The 14,264-nt window shown below is 36.7% G+C and overlaps 1 protein-coding gene across 2 annotated transcripts in view; it reads left to right on the top strand.

The window, feature by feature from the left end:
* Window positions 1-14,264, top strand: part of LOC110028359 — a 22,755-nt gene continuing 8,491 nt past the window's right edge. For both annotated transcript variants that reach the window (XM_020730180.1, XM_020730179.1), the window contains exons 1-2: window positions 1-334; window positions 423-586. In XM_020730180.1, the coding sequence (XP_020585839.1) occupies window positions 59-334; window positions 423-586 (440 nt within the window). In that variant the 5' untranslated portion in view covers window positions 1-58. The remainder of the gene's footprint in view (window positions 335-422; window positions 587-14,264) is intronic.

Genomic DNA, 14,264 nt, shown 5'->3' with positions numbered 1-14,264 from the left:
CCAACGAGCTCCTCCACTCTTCACTACTCTGGCCCCTACTTGTTTCGAAGCGGCGGTGATGGAGTCCGGCGCCAATCTCGCCGGCGAGATGCTGGTACTTGAGATCCCAGTGAAAGATCCATCCTTCGATCTAACAAATGTTGTTTGCAGCCATGGATTCTTCATGATGGCTCCCAACCAATGGGGTCCGGCCTCCTCCACTCTTCAACGCCCCATCCGCCTCCCCTCGGGCACCGTTAGGGTTCGCATCTCCCACCCTCGCCCTTCCGGTCCCGTTGCTGTATCCGTTCCAGGCACCTCTTCTCTTTCCTTCGAAGACGAGCAAGCACTTCTCGTTGGTTATTATTAGCCCTTTGTCTCACTTCTCCTTTCTTTTGTGCTCTCATATTTTCTAATCTATCCTTGTTTTGGGTTTATTTTAGGATCAAGTGCGCAGGATGCTAAGAATGTCTGATGATAGTGATAGGTTTATCCAAGAGTTTCACAGGATTCATGCGGGTTGCAGAGAAAGAGGGTTGGGAAGGATTTTTCGGTCTCCAACTTTGTTTGAGGATATGGTCAAGTGCATTCTTCTCTGTAATTGCCAGTGAGTTTCTTAGCGCCTTCACCTTTTTTTATCGTGATTCTACTCTTCCATCTTCTCAATCGTCATATGTAAATACATAAGAATTGGGCGGTATGTTTGTAAATGCCGCTAACTAAAAATATTAAGTCCACACACGCCCGCACAAACACACACGAATGCACACAAAATTCCTATATCACTTTTAATTTAGTTATATTTTTTACTTCCATGTGCATCTTAGTACCATATCCATGCATGGTTTTCTTATGTCGAGCCAGTGTAGTGCTTAGCCATGTTGATTCAAAGGGTTACCCTATCTCGTCCTAATTGGGTTTAGACTTTATGTTTAACTCAAATTAGTGTTAGCTTCTTATCCTTAATTATGTTAAACCTTTAGGACATGCCAACTACGGGTTGAGTTTATTGTGGATAAAGAAAATCTTGTTTCTAGAGATTTCTAGAACTTTTTGGAAGGATGCCTTGGAACCTTCTATAAGTTTGGGAGCTTCCAAAACATCTCAATAGTTTTTGTATGAAATGAAGAGAAGGTTCAACAATCAAGATTTATCTTTGGCTGTTCAACCCTAGGTTTGTGGTTTATTTTGGACTTTTAGTATCATATGGAGAGCTAGTTCCTATTTTTGTGAATTGGATTTATGATAAATTAGATTTATTTAAGCTCTAAAACATCTCAATCATTTTGTGTGAGATGAAGGGAAGGTTCAACAATCAAGATTTATCCTTGGTTGCTCAACCCTAGGTTTGTGGTTTATTTTGGACTTTTAGTATCATATGGAGAGCTAGTTCCTATTTGCGTGAATTGAATATATGATAAATTAGATTTATTTATGCTCCATGTCTATAAATAAAGCCCTGTTTCATGTACTTTTGACTCTTAGTTGAAAAATTATTCTCTTTGATCATTCATAATTTGGTGAACCCTTGATTTTTTTCTTTACTCACGCATTATATTTTTTGGGTTTTCCCTTTATACCTCTTCATCCTAAACTTATTCCTCTTTAGTTGGGACTTGAGCAAGATGCCCAGATCCAATGGCTCCATATTGTTAGCACACATCCCAAGCCTTGTAACTCTCTCTCTCTCTCTCTCCTCATCTCATCACAGATTTGCAAGAAGTTTTGATTCCCTCTTTAACTTGAGAGAAGTACGAAGGAAAGACGAACTAATTAAAACTTTTGGATTCACACATGCATTGGATGATCTCATTATTTTCAATCTCTTCTTTATGGTTTATTTCATGAATCTTTATGAAGTTTTACATTGAAATTGTAATTCTTGATTCTTTAAGAAAATTCTATTATTGCATGCACGCTTGAAAATCTTTTCTAGAAACCCTTAATCCTTGCAAACCCTAAAATTTCATGAAGGCACTAAGTAACCATAATTATTGTTTTTGCTTACACCTTAAAGGCTATTAAACTCCATATATAACCTTAGCTTACCATATTCCATTAGTCTTCCTCATCAAATTACCTCATTGCTAGTAGAATCCACCAGTATTAGAATTTCATTTCCAATTTCAAATCTTTCAACTCATTTTAATTTATTGTCGTGATGATTTGATTTTGATTGAGGACAATGGGAGGAACCTTAGAAGTTTCAATCTAGCTAGCTTCATTACTGGAAAGCCCATGCATGCATCAATTCGTGTCATCTTGAAGAGAGGATTTGAGTTGTTTTTATATTCTATTGTTAAAATCTTCAATCACTTGGCCCAAGATGCTCAATTTTTAAAGTAAGTATTTTAATCAAAGTGCCAAAATCTTGGTCACCCTAAAAACTTTAACTACCTCCAACGTGGCACTTCCAATGCAGCAAACATCAACTTAGATTGATCGTGCAACATATGATAAATTATCAAATGAGAATGGAGGGATTTAAGAAAAACATCTTCTCGAACTACTTAATATGACAGATAAAACAATAGTTTGTTGTGTTATGTGAGGAGGAGAATAGAGAGATCAATAACATTATTTCATGTAGGTGCATCATGTTTTTTAGGAGAGTGCACTTTAACAAAGACGACTCATTGGAGAACAATGGATGATGGCTACATATACCATTTAATAACGATGGCAATGTGCCATATTAGACCAATTAAACCATTAGGCTAGATACAACACATTGCTAGAGAGGTAAAATATCACCATCAATCAATGTCAACTAGAGTTGACCACATTTTGATGATCACCAACATGCTAATCCCATCAATTGTTTGGCCATACAAAATTCCTCCTCTGCAGCTTTGATAGCAGAATAGAACATAACATGGACTGGACAATTAGCGAACTTGTTATATCTTCTGGATGGATCAAAGCGTTGATTTTATTTCTTGAACCATAGCAAATGCCTTTCTGATTAAGTTTTTTATTAGATTTATAATGACAATCAAATCTCTAGCCATTATTACTTATTATTTCTTTCCTATTTGCTTTTATTACTTCATGTACCGCCTAGCTCTTCTGCCGGTTCCAACGGCTGCCGACCTCCTTTGCCTGTTCCAGCAGCGGTGGTTTTCACTTTTGATTTCTCTGCCACAAATTTTTTTTGGTCCTACAGAAACAACTGTAGTTTTCTTGGTTCTACAATCACATGTTTCCTTTTATTTCCAGCAGTAGCCCATTTACGTTTCCAACAGCAACAACCACAAATTTCCACAACAACAACCAACTGTTTTTTCTCGTAGTTCTCTGCAACCGTCTTCTGTTTCAAGCACCAGTCGTTTTCCCGGTTCTATTGCCGCCGGTTCTACCTGTGAGGTTTCCCATGTAGTTCCTTGCGTGTATCCGAATTCCTGAAGTTTTATCCATTTGTTGTGATCCTATTGGAATTCATTGATGGCTCGACACCATAACAACATCTCCTTTAGCTTTGTTGGAATTATGGGGGATTTCTCCAACATTGAATCACCTTCAAAAGTTGTTCTTGATTCCACCAGAGGAACAACTCCATCATCCACTTCCTTGCAGATCAGAGGATCGAAAACCAACAATTTCTTGATCACAACCCATAAGTTAATTGACAATAACTTTCTCCAATGGTCCCAAGCGGTGTCTGTGTTCATCAAAGGACGTGAGAAGTTCGGTCACATCACAAGTTTGATTCATGAGCCTCCAAAGACTAACTAAATGGATCGTGGGAAGTAGAGGACTCCATGGTCATGTCGTGACTGACCAACTCCATGATGACGTTGATTGGTCGTTCGTACATGTTCCTTCCTTCAGCTAGTGCCCTCTGGATAGCTGTCCGTGATGCATACTCGGATGTAGAAAATTTCGGCTACCTCTATGACATCTAAGAAGGTCCGGGAAGCAAAACTGGGGTCAAGGACTCTGACCTATTACTATAATGACTTTGTTGCAATATGGATGAAATGCGACCTGTATTACGAGTACACTTGGGAGTTTTCGGCCGACCTATCCTTCTTTCAAAAGATTGTAGAAAGAATCGTATGTTTCAATTCCTAGCTGATCTTAACAAATAGCTTGACAAAGTCTGTGGCCGTATTCCTAGTCGGGATCCTTTTCCTTTCGCTCTCACTGCTTTCATCGAGATTCGTCGAGAAGAAAGCAGAATACTGGTCATGCTCGGCACTTCTACTCCTTCAGCTCAGTCATTTGCCTCAATCTCAAATAGTGCTCAGCTCTCGTCTATGTCACATCAGATCAATCACTCCACTTATGATTACTGTCACAAACCCAATCACACTCGAGACAAGTTTTGAAAACTTTTTGGTAAGCCTACATACAAACTATCGGCCAAATCCTCTGCTTTCAAGGGTCTAACGACGATGGCAGAGCCCACACAACTTAATCTAACAACTACCCATAACTTCCCAAAATCCTCCGAATGCCTAAAAAATCAGATGGAGCAATTGATCAAGCTTCATGGAGCCAATCAAGTCTCTACGGACCCGTCGACCTCCCACGCCCGACAAAGTACTCTTATGACTCTCACTGTTTATTATTTTAGTCTGTGGTTTATTGATTTAGGCGTCACAAATCACATGACTGGATAATTGCAAGCTTTATCAACTTACCATGCGTGCTCTAAAAATATATATAGTTAGAATTGTCGATGGTTCCTGTAATTTCATTGTCGGTAAATGATCAATTGCATTAACAGCCGATCTGACTCTAGAGTCTATTTTACATGTTCCCCATTTACAATGTAACTTATATCTATTAGCAAGTTGACAATTAATGTTGCTTGCGTTGCTCATTTTTTTTCTGGTGGTTGTGTTTTTCAGGTTCGTCATTCGGGGATGATGATTAAAACTGCTAAAATGGTAGCTGGACTCCACTACTTCCAAAAGAAGAGCAAGGAGAGCGAGGACATATCTTTTAAGAGTTGTAGCTTATCTCGAGTCAGTGAATGTCCAATTATATTGTTGCATTGTTCTTTAGGTCATTTTAATTTTTAATATTTAAAAAGTTGCATCCTTTGATATTCTCTAATAAAAACCCTTTTAATTTCAACTGTAAGAAATGTCAGTTAGTCAAACATCTTCGGGTCTATTACACGCCTTACACTTACACACCTTCTGTTTTTTTTTCTCATTCACAGTAACTTATGGGGACCCTCTCACACTCTCAGCTATACCAATAAACAATAATTTCAGACTTAAATTGATTATCACACTTGGATGATGCAGGTTTACATTTTAAAAGATAAATTTCACCTTTCAAAATTTTTGCATTTTTATTTTAACTCAGTTCAAAACTCCTTTTCAGGTTCTCCGGACTGATAATGGTTGTAAAATTTTCTACTTATTTTGGGAGAATTTTTGGTGAGTAAGGGTATCCTCCATCACAGCTCGTGTACGAACACTTGTCAACAAAATGGGATAATCGAGAGAAAAAATGTCACATCCTTGAAGTTGCTTGTTCCATTATGTTTTAATCCAATGTCTGTAACATTTTTGGAATGATGTCATCCTTACTGACACCCATTTCATAAATAAAGCCCCCTCTAAAATTCACAAGTTTCTAACTCCCTTTGCCATCCTGATGTCTGCTTCTCTGCCAATTGGGTCTTCTCTACATTAGACCAAGATTTTTGGGTGCACTGCCTTTGTTCGGAACATTGCCCCCCAATCAAAGTAAACTTGATCTCAGATCTATAAAAATGTATCGTCCTTGAATACTTGCCATTCAAAAAGGATATCGATGTCTCGATCCTACCACTAACAAAATTTATGTGAGTGCTGATTTTTTCTTATTTAAAAGTGTTCATAATTTTTCTAGCTCGACTTTAATTGAGAGGGAGCTTGAGTTCTCAGACACTGTCCCTTATCTCACTTCTATGGATATTCCCCAATTGTTCCTGCCACTGAGTCCCCTGTTCTGATGAGTGCACCATCCGGTGAATCCCTTGATCCATTGAGTGCACCATCTCCTTCTCCCACTATTCATGTCTGTACTCAGTGCACCCGTTCCGATGCTCCTACTCTGGAACTCGCTACCTCCTTATAGAACCTTGACTCCACTTTGGGAGACATCCTCAGCATAAGTTCTCCAAGTAAGGTATGTAATCGGACATGTTCCCTTCATTCTATGACAAAATATGTCTCTTTCTACAGTTTAATGCCCACCTACAGAGCATTTTCTACTGTCCCGACGGACCATCAGATCTCAATTACTATTGAGGCTGCTCTTGCTGATCTAGCCTGAAAAACAACAATAACGAAGAGATGAATGCCTTTTGGCGGAAACATACGTGAGACGTCGTTGATTTTCCTCTGGGTAAAAAAAGTTGTGGGGGTGCCGATGGATTTCAGTACTAAATTCAACTATGATGTATCATTTGAACACAACAAGACACAATTAGTCACCAAGGGGTAGTCACAGACGTACTGAGCTGACTTTGAGGAGACATTTATTTTAGTGGCTAAGTTGAACACTATTCGGGTCCTATTGTCCCTTGCGGTGCATCTGGGTTGGCCTTTATTCCAGTTAGATGTCACGAATGCTTTTTTGAATGGAGAGCTTACAGAAAAAGTATAAATATCACTTTCTCCTGGCTTTAATTTTACTGCCTCCAAAGGACAAATGTGTAGGCTGTGAAAGTCCCTTTATGGCTTAAAGCAATCCCCAAGGCCTAATTTGACAAGTTCATTATAGTTGTCGCGGGCCATGATTTAACTTAGGCTCGGTCGGATTACACTCTCTTCTTTCGTCATGGTCAGGTAGTCATTCTTATTGTCTATGTTGACTATATTGTTCTTACAGACAACAATCTCCCGACATTAGAGTTCTTGAAAGATATTTTTGCCAAGTCCTTTAAAATGAATGCCTTGAGATCTCTCCGGTGCTTCTTAGATATGGAAGTGGCTCGATCATCTATAGGCAATTGCCTTCTCAATGCAAATATGTGGTTGATCTCTTAACAGAGAATAACCTTCTTTTGTGCAAATAATTGGTTGTCCCTATGGATTCTAATGAAAAATTATTTGACATTCGAAATGCTGCCTGTCAACAACACTCACAACCAGCGCCTTGTGGGGAAACTCATCCATCTTGCTCATGCTCGCTCCGACATATGTCACGTAGTTGGTATAGTGAGTCAATTCACGCATGACCCATATGTGCTCCATCTCCAAGTTGTCAACTAGATTCTCTATTATTTAAAAGATACATCGGACTCAGGTTTACTTCTCTCTTCACACCTCTCAGCCTATTGTTGTTTATACAAATGTGGATTTGGTGGGGTCGGTTAATGATCAACCTTCCACCTTGAAATATTGCTCATTTGTATGGGGAAATTTTATCACGTGAAAGAGCAAAAACAGTCTGTGGTTGTCCGTAGCAGTGTTATAGCTGAATTTCGGTCAATGTCCTTGGGGATCTGTGAAGCCCTTTGGTTATCATGCTCCATGAACTTCGTATGCAACCTCCATCCTGGTGCAACTATTTTATGATAATATGACCACCATCAACATTGCTCACAATCCAATTCAACATGATCTTTCCAAACATGTAGAGATTGACAGACACTTCATTAAGGAAAATATTGAGTCAAGGGAAATTTTTGTTTCTTTTGTGCCCCCAGTGGTCAACTAACGAATATCCTCACCAAGAATTTTTCTCTACCTTTGTTCAATGACTTCAAATCCAAGTTAAACATAATTGATATTCATGCTTCAACTTCAAGGAGAGTATTAGATTTATAACGACAATCAGATTTCTAGCCATTATTACTTATTATTTCTTTTCTATCTGTTTTATTCCCTCATTATGAATTTCCTATTTATTTTATTCCGTTTTTACGTCTTTCCTATTAGTTTTATTTTGTTTTATTTCTTTCCTTTGTTGTGCCTATTGTAATTGGGTTTAAATATCCCTCCTTCTATCAATGAAATTATGTTGTATGACACTATTCAAAATCTAAACATTTATTATTATGTGAGCGTATGATTGTTAGGAAGAAGAGAAAGCACAACAAATCAAGAAAACAAGTTCAAATTAGAGAGACGGGTCTTCCTTTCTTGTCAACTCTAGTTAGGCACAAGTGGTATATAGTAGGAGTTATGATCTAGGCGGCTCTATAAGACTTTACTCAATCTAGTTGAGTTGATTTATTCATATTTTGCTTTGCTCATGTTGACTCACTATAGTATTTAGCTATGTCAACGTAAATAGGGTTTTTTTTTTGTAAAGCCAAAATCATATAACGAGAAAATGATATGAGTGCTACATGAGCAATTAACAATAATTGTCAGAGAAAAAAGGGATAAGTACATAAACAAGATACAAAGATGGTAAAAGCCCGAGAACTTAAATTCCTCGATACATGAAAACCACAAAGTGGCACATTTGGATCTCTTAACTTGAAATCTAGTTAATATTGAAAAGTGTCAATAAATTTTTTTTTAAGTTTATGTATATCCTGATAAATAGAACTAAAAGTTTGAAATATTCTATCCATTAGAGAGTCTACGTTTTGAGTACTTCAATCTGAATAATGACTGAAGAGTATCATGATAGCCATTATGATCACAAATTGTGGGATGGGATTTATCTTAGAAAGTAGGTTATGATTAATAGAAATGTGAGGATGTGAAGGCTCCACCATTGCGGCATAGCTGGTAGGAGCAAGCACTATAGCCTTTTAATCCAAAGGAAAACTTGGTTCCAATGTTTGATTGCGAAGCTTTTATAGTAACCATGGGTTGGTTTTGATCCTTATGCCAGCTGAAATTATGGTTAGCTTGTTTACCGTAATGAGATTAGACTTTTTATCTTGTGATTATTGGTAGACCTTGTCATAGATGAAGAAACAATAAAAAAATAAAAAACTTATAAGATTTTCAAAAGGACCTTATTTAATCTTCCATAAGTTTATAGAAGGACGGAGGAACATTGTAGCAAATCTAAGTAACTCTCCAAGTGATGACGAGACTCTACTATCAAGGCTGTATCAAAATTCATGCCACCAATGCTTGATCATTGTCACAACTTATTCTACAACTAAGGAAAATTGCAACAATATAATAATAGGATCGTTCCAACAAAGAAATTTTTGTTCAATCCCAGGCAATTATATATCAGTTTATACAATACTCTTTAATCATTTATATTTACCAAAGTGTAATTTAGATCTTCTATGTCCAAACATATCTACTCAACTAATCCTCCTATAGATTACTAATTTAAATAGCTCATATACAATCCTTATATATAAGTATTCTTGTCAAAAGTAAGTTATATGATTCATTATACAAAAATAAGGTTTACTTAGCCACACTAAGCCCAAGCTTTTGAATACAGTTAGCTCACTCTTTCTTTTCTTACTCTCTTGGCTTTTAACGACACCAATTAGTCTAAACCAACCACATAAAACATTTCTATTTTTTATAAATGTATCAATCATCTGGGAGAGGAGTCATTAAAGTAGACTTGATTTGTCTTTGAATGGGACTCCCAATGTACTATTTGTGGGTGATAACTCATATGGTTATGATATGTAATAATTAAACCTATCATTTTTTTGCGAGCATTGGATTGTGCTTGTCTTAGAAATTTCAATCATTAATAACATTGGTAACTTGTCTGATTGGGATTGTCATTAGAGGTTGAGAGTGTGATTAGGATGATGCGTCTTCAATTATAATTTTGTAATAATCAAGGCATCATCATGGGTGAAATTTTTTTAGTTAAAGTTCTCAGATTGATGTAAAGATAAAGACAATTAATTCCCGGTCAATTTATAGTGGTTAGGTCATCATGTTGGAATTGTTATCTTGGTCCACAGCTGTAGAATTCAAAGCGTTGGATTTCTTCATGCATTTAGGGATTTGGCATGAAAATCATTACAATGGGTGTTTGCATTAATTTATCATGGACACGTGATGAATATGGTCATCATGTTGATTGTTGATGGTATCTTTAATATTTGTCACATTATTAAAAATGACTTAGAAACTCGATTGACATCACTTGAGAAATTTGAACCAATTAGAGTATCCGTGTCCTTTAAGGAATAGATGATTTGATTGGGTACACGAGAGGTCTTCTTTCACTTTACTAGTTTTAAAGCTAATCAAGGCAGTGCCACAGTAACTCTGCTGTAAATGATATACATCAGATCAGATTTTCCTAATTCTTATGCTCTATGCTTATTTTTTTGTAGAAATGTTAGGTATTGTATGGTTTTAATCTTGATGAAAAATGGGGACTATGCATTTCAAAGTAGTTCTGAGAAGATCTTGTGCAGTGAGGATTGTTCCTAGATTTTTTCTTATTATTATTTGCATTTCTCTTAATCTTCTCATATTTTTTTAGAATATATTTTTTTCAATTTTCTATATATTTGAGGTTTATTTGGAATTTCTGTCATATTTTTTTAATCCATTGTTTTATATTATTAATATTTTTGTGCTTTAAGAAATACCAAGTGCCATCTCAAGTTTTTCAATTTGTTTCTGCACACATGCAGAGTCTATTGTTTAGGTGAAAAAGGGGGCAGTTACATACATAGCACTCAAAACATTACTATTTACAAAGTTAGCACCCTCGTTCATTCATTTTCAAACTCACTCAAATATCAAAATTCATTATAATATTCGGACACATATTTTTCATTTTAATCAAATTCCTAACGATTTGATCTTGGCAGACATAAATGCATCGGTCCAGTAGTAAAACCACATGCGCACTAATTTTGTAAATGCTAATGTTTTGAGTGCTATGCATTTAAGTATATGGAAAAAAAAAAACTCAAAAATAGTTATGTCAACTAAACAGAACTTTGGTTTAAATATGAAGTTGCAGCTTTATGGGGCAACTTAATTAGAGCTAAACCATTGTAAGTCTATTCCATTTTGAGACATGTTTATGTCTGCCTTAGAAGAAGTTAATTCCATCTCATTTTTGCATTGAAATGGTCTCATAGAAGGTATGCTATTTATTTGATATTCATTTACTATCATGGACAGTGAAATCGAATATATATATATATATATATATATATATAAGCCCGATGGAAGAAGTTCGCTCTGCTAGGGTTAGGCGTTTCCGGCGTTCCCATGGCTGCTGAGGCAGATTCGACGGCGGGGCTCTCGGGTGTCCTCTCCAAGGCTACCTCTTTTCTTTACGCTGGTGAGATCCCCCCTTTTTCTTCTTTTTGGCGGTCCTTTCTGCGTTTCTCGATTTTTTGGGGTTTTCTTGCGAGATTTTTATGAATCGTTCATTTGCGGTTGCTCTTAAGTGTAATGGTGGCTCGGTTTCTAGTTCCTCGGGCCTTTTCCCACCTTCGTATCTTCAGGCTTTACATTATGGTGGTGATTTTAATTATATCCGAAAATTAGGGGAAAAAGATGGGAAACTTGCTATGTTTGTATCTGATGTTGAATCTACTGCTCTAGCTTCATCTTGTCGCCATGTATTAGTTGGGAAATTTGTCTTTGGTTTACCTAATTTTGAGGTTGTTAGAAAGGAGTTTGAATCTTTGAATCTAACTGGAATGTGGAAATTTGGCACTCTTGACGGGAGACACATACTTATCCAACTATCAAATGACGAATATTATACTCGTTTATTTTCACGTCGAGTTCTTAAATTTGATGGTATTTATATGAAATTTTCAAAATGGAATATTGAATTTGACCCTAAATCGGAACCTCCTATTATTCCAGTTTGGTTGATATTCCTTGGCTTAAAATTTCATCTTTTTAATCATGAGGTCCTGTTTTCTTTAGCTGCGGCATATGACACACCTTTAAAATTGGATGGTCCTACTTACTTGCTTACGAGGCCTTCTGAGGCTAGAGTTTTAGTAGAACGGGACATTACTTTACCTTTCTCGGATGAAATCTGAATTGGTTCCGAACATAAGGGCTACTGACAGAAAGTTGAGATCGAAAAACACTCACCTTACTGCACACATTGCCTTATGTTCGGCCATATTACTGCCAATTGTTATCGTTTATATCCACATTTAAAACAAAGCATTGAACAATCTAGTAATGCTCCACAGTTGAATACTGATCACCTTAGGACTGAAATTCCTAAAAATCCTTCCACTCTCCATTCTGACATGAATACACATTTTATCGCCGCTTGCTACACAGGGTACCAATACCATTTTTGTTAATGCTAATAGTGAGACTAATGTCCCCACGATTGCTCTGCATGATGTTGTTGCCACTGAGGTTGACACTAATGTTTTCACTAGTGACACTGTTATTACCACTATTGATTACGTTGCTCCTTTAACGGTCACTGATGTTGCTTTGGGTATTACTGATAACGTTGCTCCTTTAACGGTTACTGATGTCACTTTGGGTAATGATAAAGATGTCATCACTTGTGCCAATATTGCTAATATAACTGTTAATGATGTTACTTCCGTTGCCAAAACAAATGCTATTCTCATAAATGAGAGTAGTATTCAAGATATGCAGGTCAATAGATTAAGAGAGGTTCCTTCTGCTGAAGGTAAAGTAGGTAATATTTGCTTATTTTCTGTGGATGACAATGAAATACCTATTGGGGCTATCTCGGAAGCCACAAATATGCTAGAGGAAGAATGGTTGGTCCAAAAGGCTAGGAAAAAGAAGGGGAAAAAGAAGGGCCAAAAGGAAGAATGAACTCTTGCATCTGGATAGTGAAAACATTATTTATGGTGGAATGTATCATTATGATGACGAACAATTCGGCACCCCTCCTAGATCCTCTAGAAGGGGAAGCTCGAGATACCATGTTTAATATTTTAGTTTGGAATATTAGGAGAGTGACTGACCCTAGCTCCCTTAATAGACTCAAACATTTATGCAGGGTTCATAAACTTGTTATTTTTGCTATTTTAGAGCTGTTAGTTTCTGTGAACCAGGATTAAATTTTTAGAAAATTCTCTAATTTCAATTACTATTATAACAAAAATAATTAAATATGGATCTTCTTGAAACCTAAAGTGAATTTGACGATTGTTGAGGATGATGATCATTTTGTGCTTACTAATTTTAAGATGGACAACTTTCAAGGGTGGGCCACTTTTGTCTACTCTAGCTGCCTTTTACCTGATAAATTGCTTCTTTGGGATAAGCTTGTGCTTATGGGTGAGGGGATTAAGAAGAACTGGTTTGTTGGAGGCGATTTTAACATGATAATGAGACCCTCTGAGAAGAGGGGTGGCAGGGGATGCGACCAATCCCTCATAAATTGATTTTTTGATAAGATCGCGGATGCTGGGTTGTATGATATGGGTTACTCTGGTTCCCCTTATACTTGGCGTCGCGGTCTTTTATCTCAAAGATTAGATCGTTTTTTTGCTAATCAAAATTTTTTCAATTATTTCCCCATTTCTAAAGTCCAACACTTGAACTCTGCTGCTTCTGACCATTGCCGTATCTTACTTACGCTTGTTTTTATCAAATAATCTCATAAATATAAATTTAAGTTTCTTAATTTTTGGGCTTCCCTTGACACTTTCTTGAATCTTATTAAACAAGTTTGAACTACTGATAATGTGGGAAGTCCTTGGTTCATTTTATGGCAACTTCATAAAAAGGTTGCTTTGCATTTGAGGGATTGGAACTATAATGTTTTTGGGAATGTTCATGCTAAAGTTCTTGATGCACAGTCTAAGGTTGATTTGCTAGAAGCTGTAGATTTTTGCACTCCTCAATGGGCTAGCGATGTGGCTCAGGTTCATGCTTCCCTTCTTGAAGCTATTGATTTAGAGGAAGGTCTCTTTAAACAAAAAACTAATGACACTTATTTTGATTGCGGGGATAGAAACATATCCTTTTTTCATGCCTCTATTAAACATAGACATAATTTAAATTCTATCCTCAAGATCAAATCGTCCGATGGTGATATCCTTACTGATCCTGAGGGTATTGGTAACAGCGCGGTCCAACATTTCACAAACTTATTTCAGCTTCAGGCTTCGGTTTTGCCTGTTGATGGGGATGTCTTCAATGAGAAAAGAAATTATGTCTCTTCTCTCTCTCTGTCTGATGTTCCTACTAAAGATGAAATCCTTGTTGTGCTTAAGAGTATTAATCCTAATAAGGCTCATGGGCCTGATGGTTTCACATCCGCCTTTTATATTAAATGTTGGGATATCATTAAGAGGTAATGAATGTCATTCAATGCTACTTTTTGGGGAAAATCCGGAAAATATTTCATTTCCTCTTTTATTGTGCTTATCCCTAAAGGCAATGATAAAATCAGTT

The sequence above is a fragment of the Phalaenopsis equestris genome, unplaced genomic scaffold (genome assembly GCF_001263595.1).
Source record: "Phalaenopsis equestris unplaced genomic scaffold, ASM126359v1 Scaffold000511, whole genome shotgun sequence".
Classification (NCBI taxonomy): Eukaryota; Viridiplantae; Streptophyta; class Magnoliopsida; order Asparagales; family Orchidaceae; genus Phalaenopsis; species Phalaenopsis equestris.
Note: the sequence above shows the minus strand (reverse complement) of the source record. Positions and strands in the feature narration are given on the sequence as shown.